The sequence below is a fragment of the Anomaloglossus baeobatrachus genome, chromosome 11 (genome assembly GCF_048569485.1).
Source record: "Anomaloglossus baeobatrachus isolate aAnoBae1 chromosome 11, aAnoBae1.hap1, whole genome shotgun sequence".
NCBI classification, from domain to species: domain Eukaryota; kingdom Metazoa; phylum Chordata; class Amphibia; order Anura; family Aromobatidae; genus Anomaloglossus; species Anomaloglossus baeobatrachus.
This window is the reverse complement of record NC_134363.1, coordinates 3,205,404-3,220,925: the sequence shown is the minus strand read 5'-3', so window position 1 is coordinate 3,220,925 and position 15,522 is coordinate 3,205,404. Positions and strand designations below refer to the sequence as shown.

At 65.5% G+C, this 15,522-nt stretch overlaps 1 protein-coding gene across 1 annotated transcript; it reads right to left on the bottom strand.

Annotated features, from left to right (window-relative positions):
* Window positions 1-2,633: 2,633 nt before the first annotated feature.
* HP1BP3 (heterochromatin protein 1 binding protein 3) lies at window positions 2,634-15,127 on the bottom strand. The gene is made up of 12 exons (XM_075329006.1): window positions 15,025-15,127; window positions 14,108-14,209; window positions 13,889-14,036; window positions 9,704-9,866; window positions 9,270-9,413; window positions 9,048-9,128; window positions 8,805-8,959; window positions 8,636-8,726; window positions 7,938-8,097; window positions 3,952-4,063; window positions 3,749-3,880; window positions 2,634-3,671 (listed from the first exon to the last, which is right to left on the bottom strand). The coding sequence occupies exons 2-12, from the start codon at window positions 14,190-14,192 to the stop codon at window positions 3,380-3,382; spliced, it is 1,563 nt and encodes a 520-aa protein (XP_075185121.1). The 5' UTR covers window positions 14,193-14,209; window positions 15,025-15,127; the 3' UTR covers window positions 2,634-3,379.
* Between the last annotated feature and the right edge of the window lie 395 nt (window positions 15,128-15,522).

The window sequence follows — 15,522 nt, the reverse complement described above, 5'->3', positions numbered from 1 at the left end:
TCCCTTGCCTCCGCACTCTTGCCCACACGCTCCCTTGCCTCCGCACTCTTGCCCACACGCTCCCTTGCCTTTTCATTCTTGCCCACACACTTCCGATCCCCTGTCCCACGCACACTCCCGATCCCCTGCCTCATGCTCCCTTGCCTCCGTGCTCTTGCCCACACACTCCTGCTCCCCCTGCCCCACGCACTTTTGCCCACACTCCCGATCCCCTGCCCCATGCTCCCTTGCCTCCGCACTCTTGCCCACACACTCCCGTTCCCCTTCCCCACGCTCCCTTGCCTCCGCACTCTTGCCCCCATGCTCCCTTGCCTCCGCACTCTTGCCCCCACGCTCCCGCTCCCCTGCCTCCGCACTCCCTTGCCTCCGCACTTTTGCCCACACACTCCCGTTCCCCTGCCCCACGCCCTTGCCTCCGCACTCTTGCCCACACTCCCGATCCCCTGCCCCACGCTCCCTTGCCTCCGCACTCTTGCCCACACACTCCCGATCCCCTGCCTCCGCACTCTTGCCCACACGCTCCCTTGCCTCCGCACTCTTGCCCACACTCCCAATCCCCTGCCCCACGCTCCCTTGCCCACACTCCCGTTCCCCTGCCCCACGCTCCCTTGCCTCTGCGCTCTTGCCCACACTCCCGATCCCCGGCCCCACGCTCCCTTGCCTCCGCACTCTTGCCCGCACACTCCCGCTCCCCTTCGCCCCACGCATACTCCCCTGCCCCACGCTCCCTTGCCCCCACACTCTTGCCCACACACTCCCGTTCCCCTGCCCCACGCTCCCTTGCCTCCGCACTCTTGCCCACAAACTCCCGGTCCCCTGCCTCCGCACTCTTGCCCACACGCTCCCTTGCCTCCGCACTCTTGCCCACAGTCCCGATCCCCTGCCCCACGCTCCCTTGCCTCCGCATTCTTGCCCACACACTCCCGATCCCCTGCCCTGCGCTCCTTTGCCTCCACGCTCTTGCCCACACACTCCCGTTCCCCTGCCCCATGCTCCCTTGCTTCCGCACTCTTGCCCACACGCTCCCTTGCCTTTGCATTCTTGCCCACACACTTCCGATCCCCTGTCCCACGCACACTCCCGATCCCCTGCCTCATGCTCCCTTGCCTCCGTGCTCTTGCCCACACACTCCTGCTCCCCCTGCCCCACGCACTTTTGCCCACACTCCCGATCCCCTGCCCCATGCTCCCTTGCCTCTGCACTCTTGCCCCCACGCTCCCTTGCCCACACACTCCCGTTCCCCTTCCCCACGCTCCCTTGCCTCCGCACTCTTGCCCCCACGCTCCCCTGCCTCCGCACTCCCTTGCCTCTGCACTTTTGCCCACACACTCCCGTTCCCCTGCCCCACGCCCTTGCCTCCGCACTCTTGCCCCCGCACTCTTGCCCCCATGCTCCCTTGCCTCCGCACTCTTGCCCCCACGCTCCCGCTCCCCTGCCTCCGCACTCCCTTGCCTCTGCACTTTTGCCCACACTCCCGTTCCCCTGCCCCACGCCCTTGCCTCCGCACTCTTGCCCACACTCCCACTCCCCTTCGCCCCACGCATACTCCCCTGCCCCTTGCTCCCTTGCCTCCGCACTCTTGCCCACACACTCCCGCTCCCCTTCGCCCCACGCATACTCCCCTGCCCCACGCTCCCTTGCCTCCGCACTCTTGCCCCCACGCTCCCTTGCCTCCGCACTCTTGCCCACACGCTCCCTTGCCTCCGCACTCTTGCCCACACGCTCCCGATCCCCTGCCTCCGCACTCTTGACCACACACTCCCGATCCCCTGCCTCCGCACTCTTACCCCCACACTCCCGATCCCTTGCCTCCGCACTCTTGCCCACACGCTCTCTTGCCTCCGCACTCTTGCCCACACTCCCGATCCCCTGCCCCACGCTCCCTTGCCTCCGCATTCTTGCCCACACACTTCCGATCCCCGGCCCCACGCTCCCTTGCCTCCGCACTCTTGCCCACACTCCCGCTCCCCTTCGCCCCACGCTCCCTTGCCTCCGCACTCTTGCCCACACACTCCCGTTCCCCTGCCTCCGCACTCTTGCCCACACACTCCCGTTCCTTCCCCACGCTCCCTTGCCTCCGCACTCTTGCCCACACTCCTTTGCCTCCGCACTCTTGCCCACACACTCCCAATCCCCTGCCCCACACTCCCTTGCCTCCGCACTTTTGCCCACACACTCCCGTTCCCCTGCCCCACGCTCCCTTGCCTCCGCAGTCTTGCCCGCACACTCCCGATCCCCTGCCCCACACTCCCTTGCCTCCGCACTCTTGCCCACACACTCCCGCTCCCCTTCGCCCCACGCATACTCCCCTGCCCCTCGCTCCCTTGCCTCCGCACTCTTGCCCGCACACTCCCGATCCCCTGCCCCACACTCCCTTGCCTCCGCACTTTTGCCCACACACTCCCGTTCCCCTGCCCCACGCTCCCTTGCCTCCGCAGTCTTGCCCGCACACTCCCGATCCCCTGCCCCACGCTCCCTTGCCTCCGCACTCTTGCCCACACACTCCCGCTCCCCTTCGCCCCACGCACGCTCCCCTTCGCCCCACGCACGCTCCCCTTCGCCCCACGCACGCTCCCGCTCTTCCTTCATGGTGGGCGAGTCGGCGTGCCGGGCAGAAGAACGACGAGACCGCGTCCTAGCAGAATCTAGTCTTTATTTAGCAAACAGCAGAATTCCCAGCTTCTCTCCTTCCTTTAAGTCTTTACAAAATGGCAAACATTAAAATAAAGACACAATCGGCTTTAAAATAAAAAAGGTTGGATTTCTGTACAACATGCTACGTCTATTCACGGTGTGCGAGCTACAGCCGCCAGTAGCGGAGTGTGAGGGACGGGCGCGTGTGCTGGAAGCCGCGTATGGCAGGAGGTGACAGCGCGCTCCGCGGGGCAGGAAGACGGGTCAGAGGCCAGCGAGCCCCTCAGCCCCGGACCCTCACAGTCGCACTAGTGGCTCGCCTGCTGCGGGGCTCAGACGTCGCTGCACCCTACACCTCGCTAAGTCAGCACCATCAATGTTACTAACGGATCCGGGAGGATCACCCGGGATCAGCTCTACCAAAGGAATAAAACGGGATCTCCTGCAGAAAAAGGGACTCAACGTTCATTAAATAATGCTCAACATTGACAAGGATTTCTCATCATTTACACAACCAAGAAACCGTATGGGGAGAGGGGATGGCGGGTGCCGGCGTCCGTCAGGACACGGTGGGGGGAGGGGAGCACGGCGGCTACGGCTAGACCAAAAACAGATGTAAGAGCGCGGCACCATCTCTGAAATCAAAGAGGAAATGAACAGACAACTTTAGAAAAGTGGCTCCTCCTGGAAACAAGCCACGGAACGGCTCCTCTCTGCGGCGGTGGTCGCGGGGGCTTCTGCGGCGTCACTTCCTGGAGCGCAGCGATTTCCTCGGGCTGGACTTGCCTTTTGCCGCAGGCTTTGCCGCTTTCTTTGCGGGGGCTGCCTTCTTTGAGGGCCGGCTGGCTGGTTTTTTGGCAGGGGGAGGTGGAGGAGGCGGGGGAGCAGATTTCCCCTTCTTCGCTTTAGGGGGGGGTGGTGCTGGAGCCTTTTTGGGGGCGCTTCTTGCTTTGCCCCGGGGGGCTGGAGCGGCCTTCTTGGGTTTCGGTGGGGGGGCTCTGGACCTGGATTTGGATGGAGCCGCCTTCTTCTGCATCCTACACAAGAGGAGACATCGTCCTATGAACCCCCGGCCCTCACAGACTGAGCCCCCCGCAGTGTGGGGGTCACTTACCTCCTCTTGGGTGGGGGCTCCTCATCCTCAGATTCTTCCTCAGTCTCCTCCTCTTCAGAGTCTTCTGATTCATTGTCAGACTCTTCCTCGTCCTCTTCCTCACTGGCCTTGTCTGGGAACAGTATGATGGGGCTACAGGAAGAGAGGAGGGTCAGTCTCCAGCCGCGGGCACAGGCCACGTGTGCAGCACACTGCGCTCAGACCTGGGGTAGTACGGGAAGCTGAGCTGGTACGTGCCGCTGAAGCCCTTCCCGGAGATCTGCTCCATCCAGCCGTTCTTCTCACACTTCTGCAGGGTCCTCTTCAGCAGATGAACTGTGGGAGAAAGACATGAAGGTGATGGCTGCGCACACACCGGGGGGAGCGGGAGACTGCGCGCACGCACGCACACACACACACACACACACACACACGCCGGGGGAGCGGGAGACTGCGCGCACGCACACACACACACACGCCGGGGGAGCGGGAGACTGCGCGCGCACACACACACACACGCCGGGGGAGCGGGAGACTGCGCGCGCGCACACACACACACACACACCGGGGGAGCGGGAGACTGCGCGCGCGCGCACACACACACACACACACACACACCAGGGGCAGCGGGAGGCTGCGCACACACACACACACACACACGCGGGGAGCGGGAGGCTGCGCACACACACGCGGGGAGCGGGAGGCTGCGCGCACACACACACACACACGCGCACACACCGGGGGGAGCGGGAGACTGTGCGCGCGCACACACACACCGGGGGGAGCGGGAGACTGTGCGCGCGCACACACACACCGGGGGGAGCGGGAGACTGTGCGCGCGCACACACACACCGGGGGGAGCGGGAGACTGTGCGCGCGCACACACACACCGGGGGGAGCGGGAGACTGTGCGCGCGCACACACACACCGGGGGGGAGCGGGAGACTGTGCGCGCGCACACACACACCGGGGGGAGCGGGAGACTGTGCGCGCGCACACACACCGGGGGGAGCGGGAGACTGTGCGCGCGCACACACACACCGGGGGGAGCGGGAGACTGTGCGCGCGCACACACACACCGGGGGGAGCGGGAGACTGTGCGCGCGCACACACACACCGGGGGGAGCGGGAGACTGTGCGCGCGCACACACACACCGGGGGGAGCGGGAGACTGTGCGCGCGCACACACACACCGGGGGGAGCGGGAGACTGTGCGCGCGCACACACACACCGGGGGGAGCGGGAGACTGTGTGCGCGCGCACACACACACCGGGGGGAGCGGGAGACTGTGCGCGCGCACACACACACCGGGGGGAGCGGGAGACTGTGCGCGCGCACACACACACCGGGGGGAGCGGGAGACTGTGCGCGCGCACACACACACCGGGGGGAGCGGGAGACTGTGCGCGCGCACACACACACCGGGGGGGAGCGGGAGACTGTGCGCGTGCACACACCGGGGGGGAGCGGGAGACTGTGCGCGCGCGCACACACACACACACACACACACACACCGGGGGGAGGGGGAGACTGCGCGCGCGCACACACACCGGGGGGAGCGGGAGGCCACACACACACACACACACACACACACACACACACACACAGGGGGAGCGGGAGGCTGCACACACACACACACACAGGGAGGCTGCGCGCGCGCGCGCGCGCGCGCACACACACACACACACACACACGGAGGCTGCGCACACACACACACACACACCGGGGGAGCGGGAGGCCACACACACACACACACACACACACACACCGGGGGAGCGGGAGGCTGCGCACACGCACACACACACAGGGAGGCTACACACACACACACACCGGGGGAGCGGGAGGCCGCGCGCACACACACACACCGGGGGAGCGGGAGGCCACACACACACACACCGGGGGAGCGGGAGGCTACACACACACACACACACACCGGGGGAGCGGGAGGCTGCGCACACACACACACACACACACACCGGGGGAGCGGGAGGCTGCGCACACGCACACACACACACACCGGGGGAGCAGGAGGCTACACACACACACCGGGGGAGCGGGAGGCTACACACACACACACCGGGAGAGCGGGAGGCCACACACACACACCGGGGGAGCGGGAGGCCACACACACCAGGGGAGCGGGAGGCCACACACACACACACGGGGAGCGGGAGGCTGCGCACACACACACACACCGGGGGAGCGGGAGGCCACACACACACACACACACACACACATGGGGAGCGGGAGGCCACACACACACACACACACACACACACACACACACCGGGGGAGCGGGAGGCTGCGCACACGCACACACACACACAGGGAGGCCACACACACACACACACACACACACACACACACACACACACACACACAGGGGGAGCGGGAGGCTGCACACACACACACACACAGGGAGGCTGCGCGCGCGCGCGCGCGCGCGCACACACACACACACACACACACGGAGGCTGCGCACACACACACACACACACCGGGGGAGCGGGAGGCCACACACACACACACACACACACACACACCGGGGGAGCGGGAGGCTGCGCACACGCACACACACACAGGGAGGCTACACACACACACACACCGGGGGAGCGGGAGGCCGCGCGCACACACACACACCGGGGGAGCGGGAGGCCACACACACACACACCGGGGGAGCGGGAGGCTACACACACACACACACACACCGGGGGAGCGGGAGGCTGCGCACACACACACACACACACACACCGGGGGAGCGGGAGGCTGCGCACACGCACACACACACACACCGGGGGAGCAGGAGGCTACACACACACACCGGGGGAGCGGGAGGCTACACACACACACACCGGGAGAGCGGGAGGCCACACACACACACCGGGGGAGCGGGAGGCCACACACACCAGGGGAGCGGGAGGCCACACACACACACACGGGGAGCGGGAGGCTGCGCACACACACACACCGGGGGAGCGGGAGGCCACACACACACACACACACACACACACACACACACACACACATGGGGAGCGGGAGGCCACACACACACACACACACACACACACACACACACACCGGGGGAGCGGGAGGCTGCGCACACGCACACACACACACAGGGAGGCTGCACACACACACACACACACACACACACACACACACACACACCGGGGGAGCGGGAGGCTGCGCGCACACACACACACACACACACACACCGGGGGAGCGGGAGGCTACACACACACACACACACACACCGGGGGAGCGGGAGGCCACGCACACACACACACACACGGGGAGCGGGAGGCCACACACACACACACGGGGAGCGGGAGGCCACACACACACACACACACACACACAGGGGGAGCGGGAGGCTGCGCACACACACACACCGGGGGAGCGGGAGGCTGCGCACACACACACACACACACACACACACAGGGAGGCTGCACGCACACACACACACACACACACACCGGGGGAGCGGGAGGCTGCGCACACGCACACACACACACAGGGAGGCTGTGCACACACACACCGGGGGAGCGGGAGGCCACACACACACACACACACACACACACACACACCGGGGGAGCGGGAGGCTGCGCGCACGCACACACCGGGGGGAGCAGGAGGCTGTACGCAGGCACACACACACGGGGAGCGGGAGGCTGTACGCAGGCACACACACACGGGGAGCGGGAGGCTGTACGCAGGCACACACACACGGGGAGCGGGAGGCTGTACGCAGGCACACACACACGGGGAGCGGGAGGCTGTACGCAGGCACACACCGGGGAAGTGGCCGGCGGGAGGCTGCGTACACACACAGGGAGCGGGAGGCCACACACACACACACACACACACCGGGGGAGCGGGAGGCTGCGCACACGCACACACACACAGGGAGGCTACACACACACACACACACACACACACACACCGGGGGAGCGGGAGGCTGCGCACACGCACACACACACAGGGAGGCTGTGCACACACACACCGGGGGAGCGGGAGGCCACACACACACACACACACACACCGGGGGAGCGGGAGGCTGCGCGCACGCACACACACGGGGAGCGGGAGGCTGTACGCAGGCACACACACACGGGGAGCGGGAGGCTGTACGCAGGCACACGCCGGGGAAGTGGCCGGCGGGAGGCTGCGTACACACACAGGGAGCAGGCGGCTGCGATCTTGGCTCACCCTGGAAGCTGGAGTTCACACCGGGATGGTTCTCCAGCACATATTTCTTGATGGCCGTGGTGGAGCAGGTCTTGGGCTCGTTCATGGCAGTGATGGCAGACAGGATGGCATCCTCAAACCCTCCTCCGCTCAGAAGGGGCTTGTCACCTGCTCGCTTCAGCTTCAAGACAGAAGAAAGCCATTAAACACCAGGAGTCTCCGCCTGCGGGACCCCGCCCAGACCAACAAGACATTGTGCTTATACCATCACATAAACCAGCAGCGAAGCCTGGACCCCCAAACACCGCAACGCAGCAGGTGACTGCTATAAATGTAGGGAATATAAAGAACGCGCAAGACTCGGGATCCATCCGGTGCGCAAGACATGTGAGCCGTCCGATGGGTGAGACGCGAGAACCGTCCAACAGGTGCGATAGGGAAGCCATCAGACAGGTAAGGTAAAGGAGGCGCCCGATGCAGGAGACGCCGGAGCCGTCAGACGGGTGAGGTAGGGAAGCCGCCCGGTGCAGGAGCCGCCCAGTGCAGGAGCCGCCCAGTGCAGGAGCCGCCGGAGTCGTCAGACGGGTGAGGTAGGGAAGCCGCCCGGTGCAGGAGCCGCCGGAGTCGTCAGACGGGTGAGGTAGGGAAGCCGCCCGATGCAGGAGCCGCCGGAGCCGCCCGATGCAGGAGACGCCGAAGCCGTCCATCGGCAGACTGACCTGGAATGTGCCAGAAGCTCCTTTTCCGGTGATCTGCTCCAGCTGCCCCTTCTCCACTGCCCTCTGCAGCGCGTTCTTCAGGAGCTGAGGCCTACAACACCCAAGTCAGGTGAGTTCCCTGCAGACGCCCCGGTCCCCCACCTCCAGGACAGCGCGCAGCAGGTCTCACCTCACGTCCACCTTCAGTTTGGGGTAATACTGGGACACGTACTTCTTGATCAGGCTGTAGGACGCCTCCTTGGGCTCGCACAGTCTGGTGAAGGCCAGCGGCAGGATGTCCTCCAGCTTCACGTTGGGCTGATCTCCGGCCGCAGAGCTGCTCTTCTGCCAAAGATAAGAATGTGCTGTAAGAAGGAGCCTCCCCCCTCCGGCCTCCCCCCTCCGGCCTCCCCCCTCATGCTGCGCTGCCCACCTTCTTGTCTCGGGACTTGGATGCAGACTTGGAAGAGTTGGAAGCGACCACAAAGCTGCCGGACGCCCCCTTCCCCTTCACCTGTAGAGACAGAAACAGATTACAGTGCAGGTGGCAGCACGGAGGCGACAGCGCGTACCCTCCAGCGGTGGCGCACACCCCCAGCGACAGCGCACATCCCAGCGGCAGCGCAGCCCCCCCCCCCCAGCAGCGCCCCCTCACCTGCCGGATGTTGCCCCTCTGCAGCGCCCTCTTCAGGGACTGCTTCAGCAGGTAGCCCCTCTTCTCCAGCTCCAGAGACGGGTACTTGCTGATGATGTACTTCCGAATTGCCACGACGGAGGCCCCGGTCTTCTGGAAGCAGGCCTGCAGAGGAGACACGGGGGGCATCAGCAGAATGGCAGCCCACCAGCGCTGTGCCAGCCTGTATACTGTCATCTATACCAGACCCCCTTCATGTGCAGCAGCGGGAATCAGTGGGGCTCTATAAATAAAACCTGCTGCCGCCATGAAGCCCCCCCTGATGCACCCCACAAACTGCAGAGACCCCCACTCTGCACACAGCTTCGGGGGGCTCCATACACCAGCGTCTCCTTGTATGCTAATTAGGAGGGGCGCACACACTTCTGCACGTCACGTCTACCTTCTGCGCTCACCTTGATTGCCTCGGTCAGGATCTCATCCATCTTTGGCCGGGAGGAGGAGGCCATGTGCGTCTGCTTCTGGGCCCGGGCCAGCTGGCTGGCAGACAGGGTGGCCCAGGAGGGGATGGTCTTCTTCACCTTCTTATCCTTCTCTTTGGACGGCTCCTTGTCGCCCCTGAGACACAGGACGAGTGTGAGTGACGCCTCACGCCCCGCCAGCCTCGCGCCCCGCCAGCCTCGCGCCCCGCCAGCCTCGCGCCCCGCCAGCCTCACGCCCCGCCAGCCTCACGCCTCGCCAGCCTCACGCCTCGCCAGCCTCACTCCCTGCCACCGTCTACTCACGTGTTCCTATGCTCCATGCTCGGCCGCCGTCCTCGCTCTATCGCAACGCATACTCTACCCTGCCCTCACCCTCCTCCTCGCTAGCTCTCGCCCGCCCTCTATCTTACCCATCACCCTCCTCCTCGCTAGCTCTCGCCTGCCCTCCATCTTACCATCCCCCTCCTCCTCGCTAGCTCTCGCCCGCCCTCCATCTTACCATCCCCCTCCTCCTCGCTAGCTCTCGCCCGCCCTCCATCTTACCATCCCCCTCCTCCTCGCTAGCTCTCGCCCGCCCTCCATCTTACCATCCCCCTCCTCCTCGCTAGCTCTCGCCCGCCCTCCATCTTACCATCCCCCTCCTCCTCGCTAGCCCTCCATCTTACCATCCCCCTCCTCCTCGCTAGCTCTCGCTCGCCCTCCATCTTACCATCACCCTCCTCCTCGCTAGCTCTCGCCCGCCCTCCATCTTACCATCACCCTCCTCCTCGCTAGCTCTCGCCCGCCCTCCATCTTACCATCACCCTCCTCCTCGCTAGCTCTCGCCCGCCCTCCATCTTACCATCACCCTCCTCCTCGCTAGCTCTCGCCCGCCCTCCATCTTACCCATCACCCTCCTCCTCGCTAGCTCTCGCCCGCCCTCCATCTTACCATCCCCCTCCTCCTCGCTAGCTCTCGCCCGCCCTCTATCTTACCCATCCCCCTCCTCCTCGCTAGCTCTCGCCCGCCCTCCATCTTACCATCCCCCTCCTCCTCGCTAGCTCTCGCCCGCCCTCCATCTTACCCATCCCCCTCGCTAGCTCTCGCCCGCCCTCCATCTTACCATCCCCCTCCTCCTCGCTAGCTCTCGCCCGCCCTCCATCTTACCCATCACCCTCCTCCTCGCTAGCTCTCGCCCGCCCTCCATCTTACCCATCACCCTCCTCCTCGCTAGCTCTCGCCCGCCCTCCATCTTACCATCCCCCTCCTCCTCGCTAGCTCTCGCCCGCCCTCCATCTTACCCATCCCCCTCCTCCTCGCTAGCTCTCGCCCGCCCTCCATCTTACCATCCCCCTCCTCCTCGCTAGCTCTCGCCCGCCCTCCATCTTACCCATCACCCTCCCCCTCGCTAGCTCTCGCCCGCCCTCCATCTTACCCATCCCCCTCCTCCTCGCTAGCTCTCGCCCGCCCTCCATCTTACCATCACCCTCCTCCTCGCTAGCTCTCGCCCGCCCTCCATCTTACCCATCCCCCTCCTCCTCGCTAGCTCTCGCCCGCCCTCCATCTTACCATCACCCTCCCCCTCGCTAGCTCTCGCTCGCCCTCCATCTTACCATCACCCTCCTCCTCGCTAGCTCTCGCCCGCCCTCCATCTTACCCATCCCCCTCCTCCTCGCTAGCTCTCGCCCGCCCTCCATCTTACCATCCCCCTCCTCCTCGCTAGCTCTCGCCCGCCCTCCATCTTACCCATCACCCTCCTCCTCGCTAGCTCTCGCCCGCCCTCCATCTTACCCATCACCCTCCTCCTCGCTAGCTCTCGCCCGCCCTCCATCTTACCATCCCCCTCCTCCTCGCTAGCTCTCGCCCGCCCTCCATCTTACCCATCCCCCTCCTCCTCGCTAGCTCTCGCCCGCCCTCCATCTTACCATCCCCCTCCTCCTCGCTAGCTCTCGCCCGCCCTCCATCTTACCATCCCCCTCCTCCTCGCTAGCTCTCGCCCGCCCTCCATCTTACCATCACCCTCCTCCTCGCTAGCTCTCGCCCGCCCTCCATCTTACCATCCCCCTCCTCCTCGCTAGCTCTCGCCCGCCCTCCATCTTACCATCCCCCTCCTCCTCGCTAGCTCTCGCCCGCCCTCCATCTTACCATCCCCCTCCTCCTCGCTAGCTCTCGCCCGCCCTCCATCTTACCATCACCCTCCTCCTCGCTAGCTCTCGCCCGCCCTCCATCTTACCCATCACCCTCCTCCTCGCTAGCTCTCGCCCGCCCTCCATCTTACCCATCACCCTCCCCCTCGCTAGCTCTCGCCCGCCCTCCATCTTACCCATCCCCCTCCTCCTCGCTAGCTCTCGCCCGCCCTCCATCTTACCATCACCCTCCTCCTCGCTAGCTCTCGCCCGCCCTCCATCTTACCCATCCCCCTCCTCCTCGCTAGCTCTCGCCCGCCCTCCATCTTACCATCACCCTCCCCCTCGCTAGCTCTCGCTCGCCCTCCATCTTACCATCACCCTCCTCCTCGCTAGCTCTCGCCCGCCCTCCATCTTACCATCCCCCTCCTCCTCGCTAGCTCTCGCCCGCCCTCCATCTTACCATCACCCTCCTCCTCGCTAGCTCTCGCTCGCCCTCCATCTTACCATCACCCTCCTCCTCGCTAGCTCTCGCCTGCCCTCCCCCTCCTCCTCGCTAGCTCTCGCTCGCCCTCCATCTTACCATCCCCCTCCTCCTCGCTAGCTCTCGCCCGCCCTCCATCTTACCATCACCCTCCTCCTCGCTAGCTCTCGCCCGCCCTCCATCTTACCCATCCCCCTCCTCCTCGCTAGCTCTCGCCCGCCCTCCATCTTACCATCCCCCTCCTCCTCGCTAGCTCTCGCCCGCCCTCCATCTTACCATCACCCTCCCCCTCGCTAGCTCTCGCCCGCCCTCCATCTTACCATCCCCCTCCTCCTCGCTAGCTCTCGCCCGCCCTCCATCTTACCATCCCCCTCCTCCTCGCTAGCTCTCGCCCGCCCTCCATCTTACCATCCCCCTCCTCCTCGCTAGCTCTCGCCCGCCCTCCATCTTACCATCCCCCTCCTCCTCGCTAGCTCTCGCCCGCCCTCCATCTTACCATCCCCCTCCTCCTCGCTAGCTCTCGCCCGCCCTCCATCTTACCATCCCCCTCCTCCTCGCTAGCTCTCGCCCGCCCTCCATCTTACCATCCCCCTCCTCCTCGCTAGCTCTCGCCCGCCCTCCATCTTACCATCCCCCTCCTCCTCGCTAGCTCTCGCCCGCCCTCCATCTTACCATCCCCCTCCTCCTCGCTAGCTCTCGCCCGCCCTCCATCTTACCATCACCCTCCTCCTCGCTAGCTCTCGCCCGCCCTCCATCTTACCATCACCCTCCTCCTCGCTAGCTCTCGCCCGCCCTCCATCTTACCATCCCCCTCCTCCTCGCTAGCTCTCGCCCGCCCTCCATCTTACCCATCACCCTCCTCCTCGCTAGCTCTCGCCCGCCCTCCATCTTACCATCACCCTCCTCCTCGCTAGCTCTCGCTCGCCCTCCATCTTACCATCACCCTCCTCCTCGCTAGCTCTCGCCTGCCCTCCCCCTCCTCCTCGCTAGCTCTCGCTCGCCCTCCATCTTACCATCCCCCTCCTCCTCGCTAGCTCTCGCCCGCCCTCCATCTTACCATCACCCTCCTCCTCGCTAGCTCTCGCCCGCCCTCCATCTTACCCATCCCCCTCCTCCTCGCTAGCTCTCGCCCGCCCTCCATCTTACCATCCCCCTCCTCCTCGCTAGCTCTCGCCCGCCCTCCATCTTACCATCACCCTCCCCCTCGCTAGCTCTCGCCCGCCCTCCATCTTACCATCACCCTCCTCCTCGCTAGCTCTCGCCCGCCCTCCATCTTACCATCACCCTCCTCCTCGCTAGCTCTCGCCCGCCCTCCATCTTACCATCCCCCTCCTCCTCGCTAGCTCTCGCCCGCCCTCCATCTTACCATCCCCCTCCTCCTCGCTAGCTCTCGCCCGCCCTCCATCTTACCATCCCCCTCCTCCTCGCTAGCTCTCGCCCGCCATCCTCGTCAGCTCTCGCCCGCCCTCCATCTTACCATCACCCTCCTCCTCGCTAGCTCTCGCCCGCCCTCCATCTTACCCATCACCCTCCTCCTCGCTAGCTCTCGCCCGCCCTCCTCGCACTCACTCTTTCTTGCCGTCCTCGCTCACCGCCCCCTCGGCGGCCTTCTCGTTGGCCTCGGCCTCCTTCGGCTGCTCGGTCTCGCTGGAGGTGGCGGGGGGAGTCTCCTGCTCCTCTCCGGTGGACGCAGACTCCTCAGAGCTGGCATCGGCCTCTGTGGGTAGGGAGAGGTGAACGGGGGCAGAGGAGGGCGGGAGCCCGCAGCACCCAGCGCCCCACACATACCTGCCTTCTTGTCCTCGCTCTCCGCTGGCCGGTTCTTCGGAGCGGACTCCTGGCTGGAGGAATTGACGGAGCGTCGGATCGGCATGGTGAGATCGCGGCTACCTGCACAGAGGACGGCGGTCAGACACTGCGCTCACCCTGCAGGGGGCGGGGCCGCACGGAGGGGACACTCGGCGCCCTGCAGGGGGCGGGGCCCGCACGGAGGGGACACTCGGCGCCCTGCAGGGGGCGGGGCCCGCACGGAGGGGACACTCGGCGCCCTGCAGGGGGCGGGGCCCGCACGGAGGGGACACTCGGCGCCCTGCAGGGGGCGGGGCCCGCACGGAGGGGACACTCGGCGCCCTGCAGGGGGCGGCCGGGGGTGTCGGTGCAGCTCGCTCCGGCCGCTCAGTCCCGGGAATAGTCGGTCACAGCAGACGCCGAAAGAGGGAGGAGACGCGCCGCGCGCACATATTACCCGCAGCCAATCAGAGGCCGAGTGATGACGGCTCAGCCAATCAACGCTCAGCTAAAAGCGGGAGAAGAAAACACAAAACAAAGAGCAGCATTCGGTGGGCGGAGCCTCGGCCAGCCAATCAGTAGCCGCAGCATCTTTTAAACGGACCAAAATGATGGGCGGGATCTGCGCCTGCGCGAGGGGGAGGGAGACGCGGGGGCCGCGAGAATAGGGCCACACCGGCCGCCGGGGCCCGTAGGAAGAAGGCTGCCGGCTGCACTCAGCCCCGGGACCGAGCGCCAGGTCCGCAGGCGAACAACTCCGAGATCGCCGTCCTCGGAATTCAAAACATGGCGTCTCCCCTCCCCCTATAAACACAATGGCGGCTCCTCAGATTCCCGCATCCTCTCCGGCGTCCGGCCCCGCGCTCCCCACACTCCGCCGGTACCGCGCGCACAGCGGCCGCGGTCTCCGCTCTCACCTCGGGCTCCGGAGAAGACTGAACGCTCCGCAACGCGCGCTATCTCCAATAAAGGACACGCCCCCTCCACGTGACCACACCCGCCGACGTGCGCGACGTCATCTCCATGGCAACAGGGAGCGGAAACTGAGTAACCGTAAAGTGCGCTGTTTGTTGCAAATAGGTTTTGTCTACACCCCCCGTATATTATATACACCCCCTAGTGCCCGTATCTGCCCCAGTGCACATACCCCCCCTCCTAGTGCACATACCCCCCCCTCCTAGTGCACATATCCCCCCCCCTCCTAGTGCACATCCCCCCCCCCTCCTAGTGCACATCCCCCCCCTCCTAGTGCACATACCCCCCCCCCCTCCTAGTGCACATCCCCCCCCCCTCCTAGTGCACATACCCCCCCTCCTAGTGCACATACCCCCCCCTCCTAGTGCACATATCCCCCCCCCTCCTAGTGCACATACCCCCCCTCCTAGTGCACATACCCCCCCCTCCTAGTGCACATA

Coding starts and splice junctions, on each gene's coding strand:
- HP1BP3 (XM_075329006.1), bottom strand. CDS start 14,192: ATGCCGATCCGACGCTCCGTCAATTCCTCCAGCCAGGAGTCCGCTCCG. Junction 9,129..9,269: donor AGAGGGGCAACATCCGGCAG/GTGAGGGGGCGC, acceptor CTGTCTCTACAG/GTGAAGGGGAAGGGGGCGTC. Junction 8,727..8,804: donor AAACTGAAGGTGGACGTGAG/GTGAGACCTGCT, acceptor TGGGTGTTGTAG/GCCTCAGCTCCTGAAGAACG.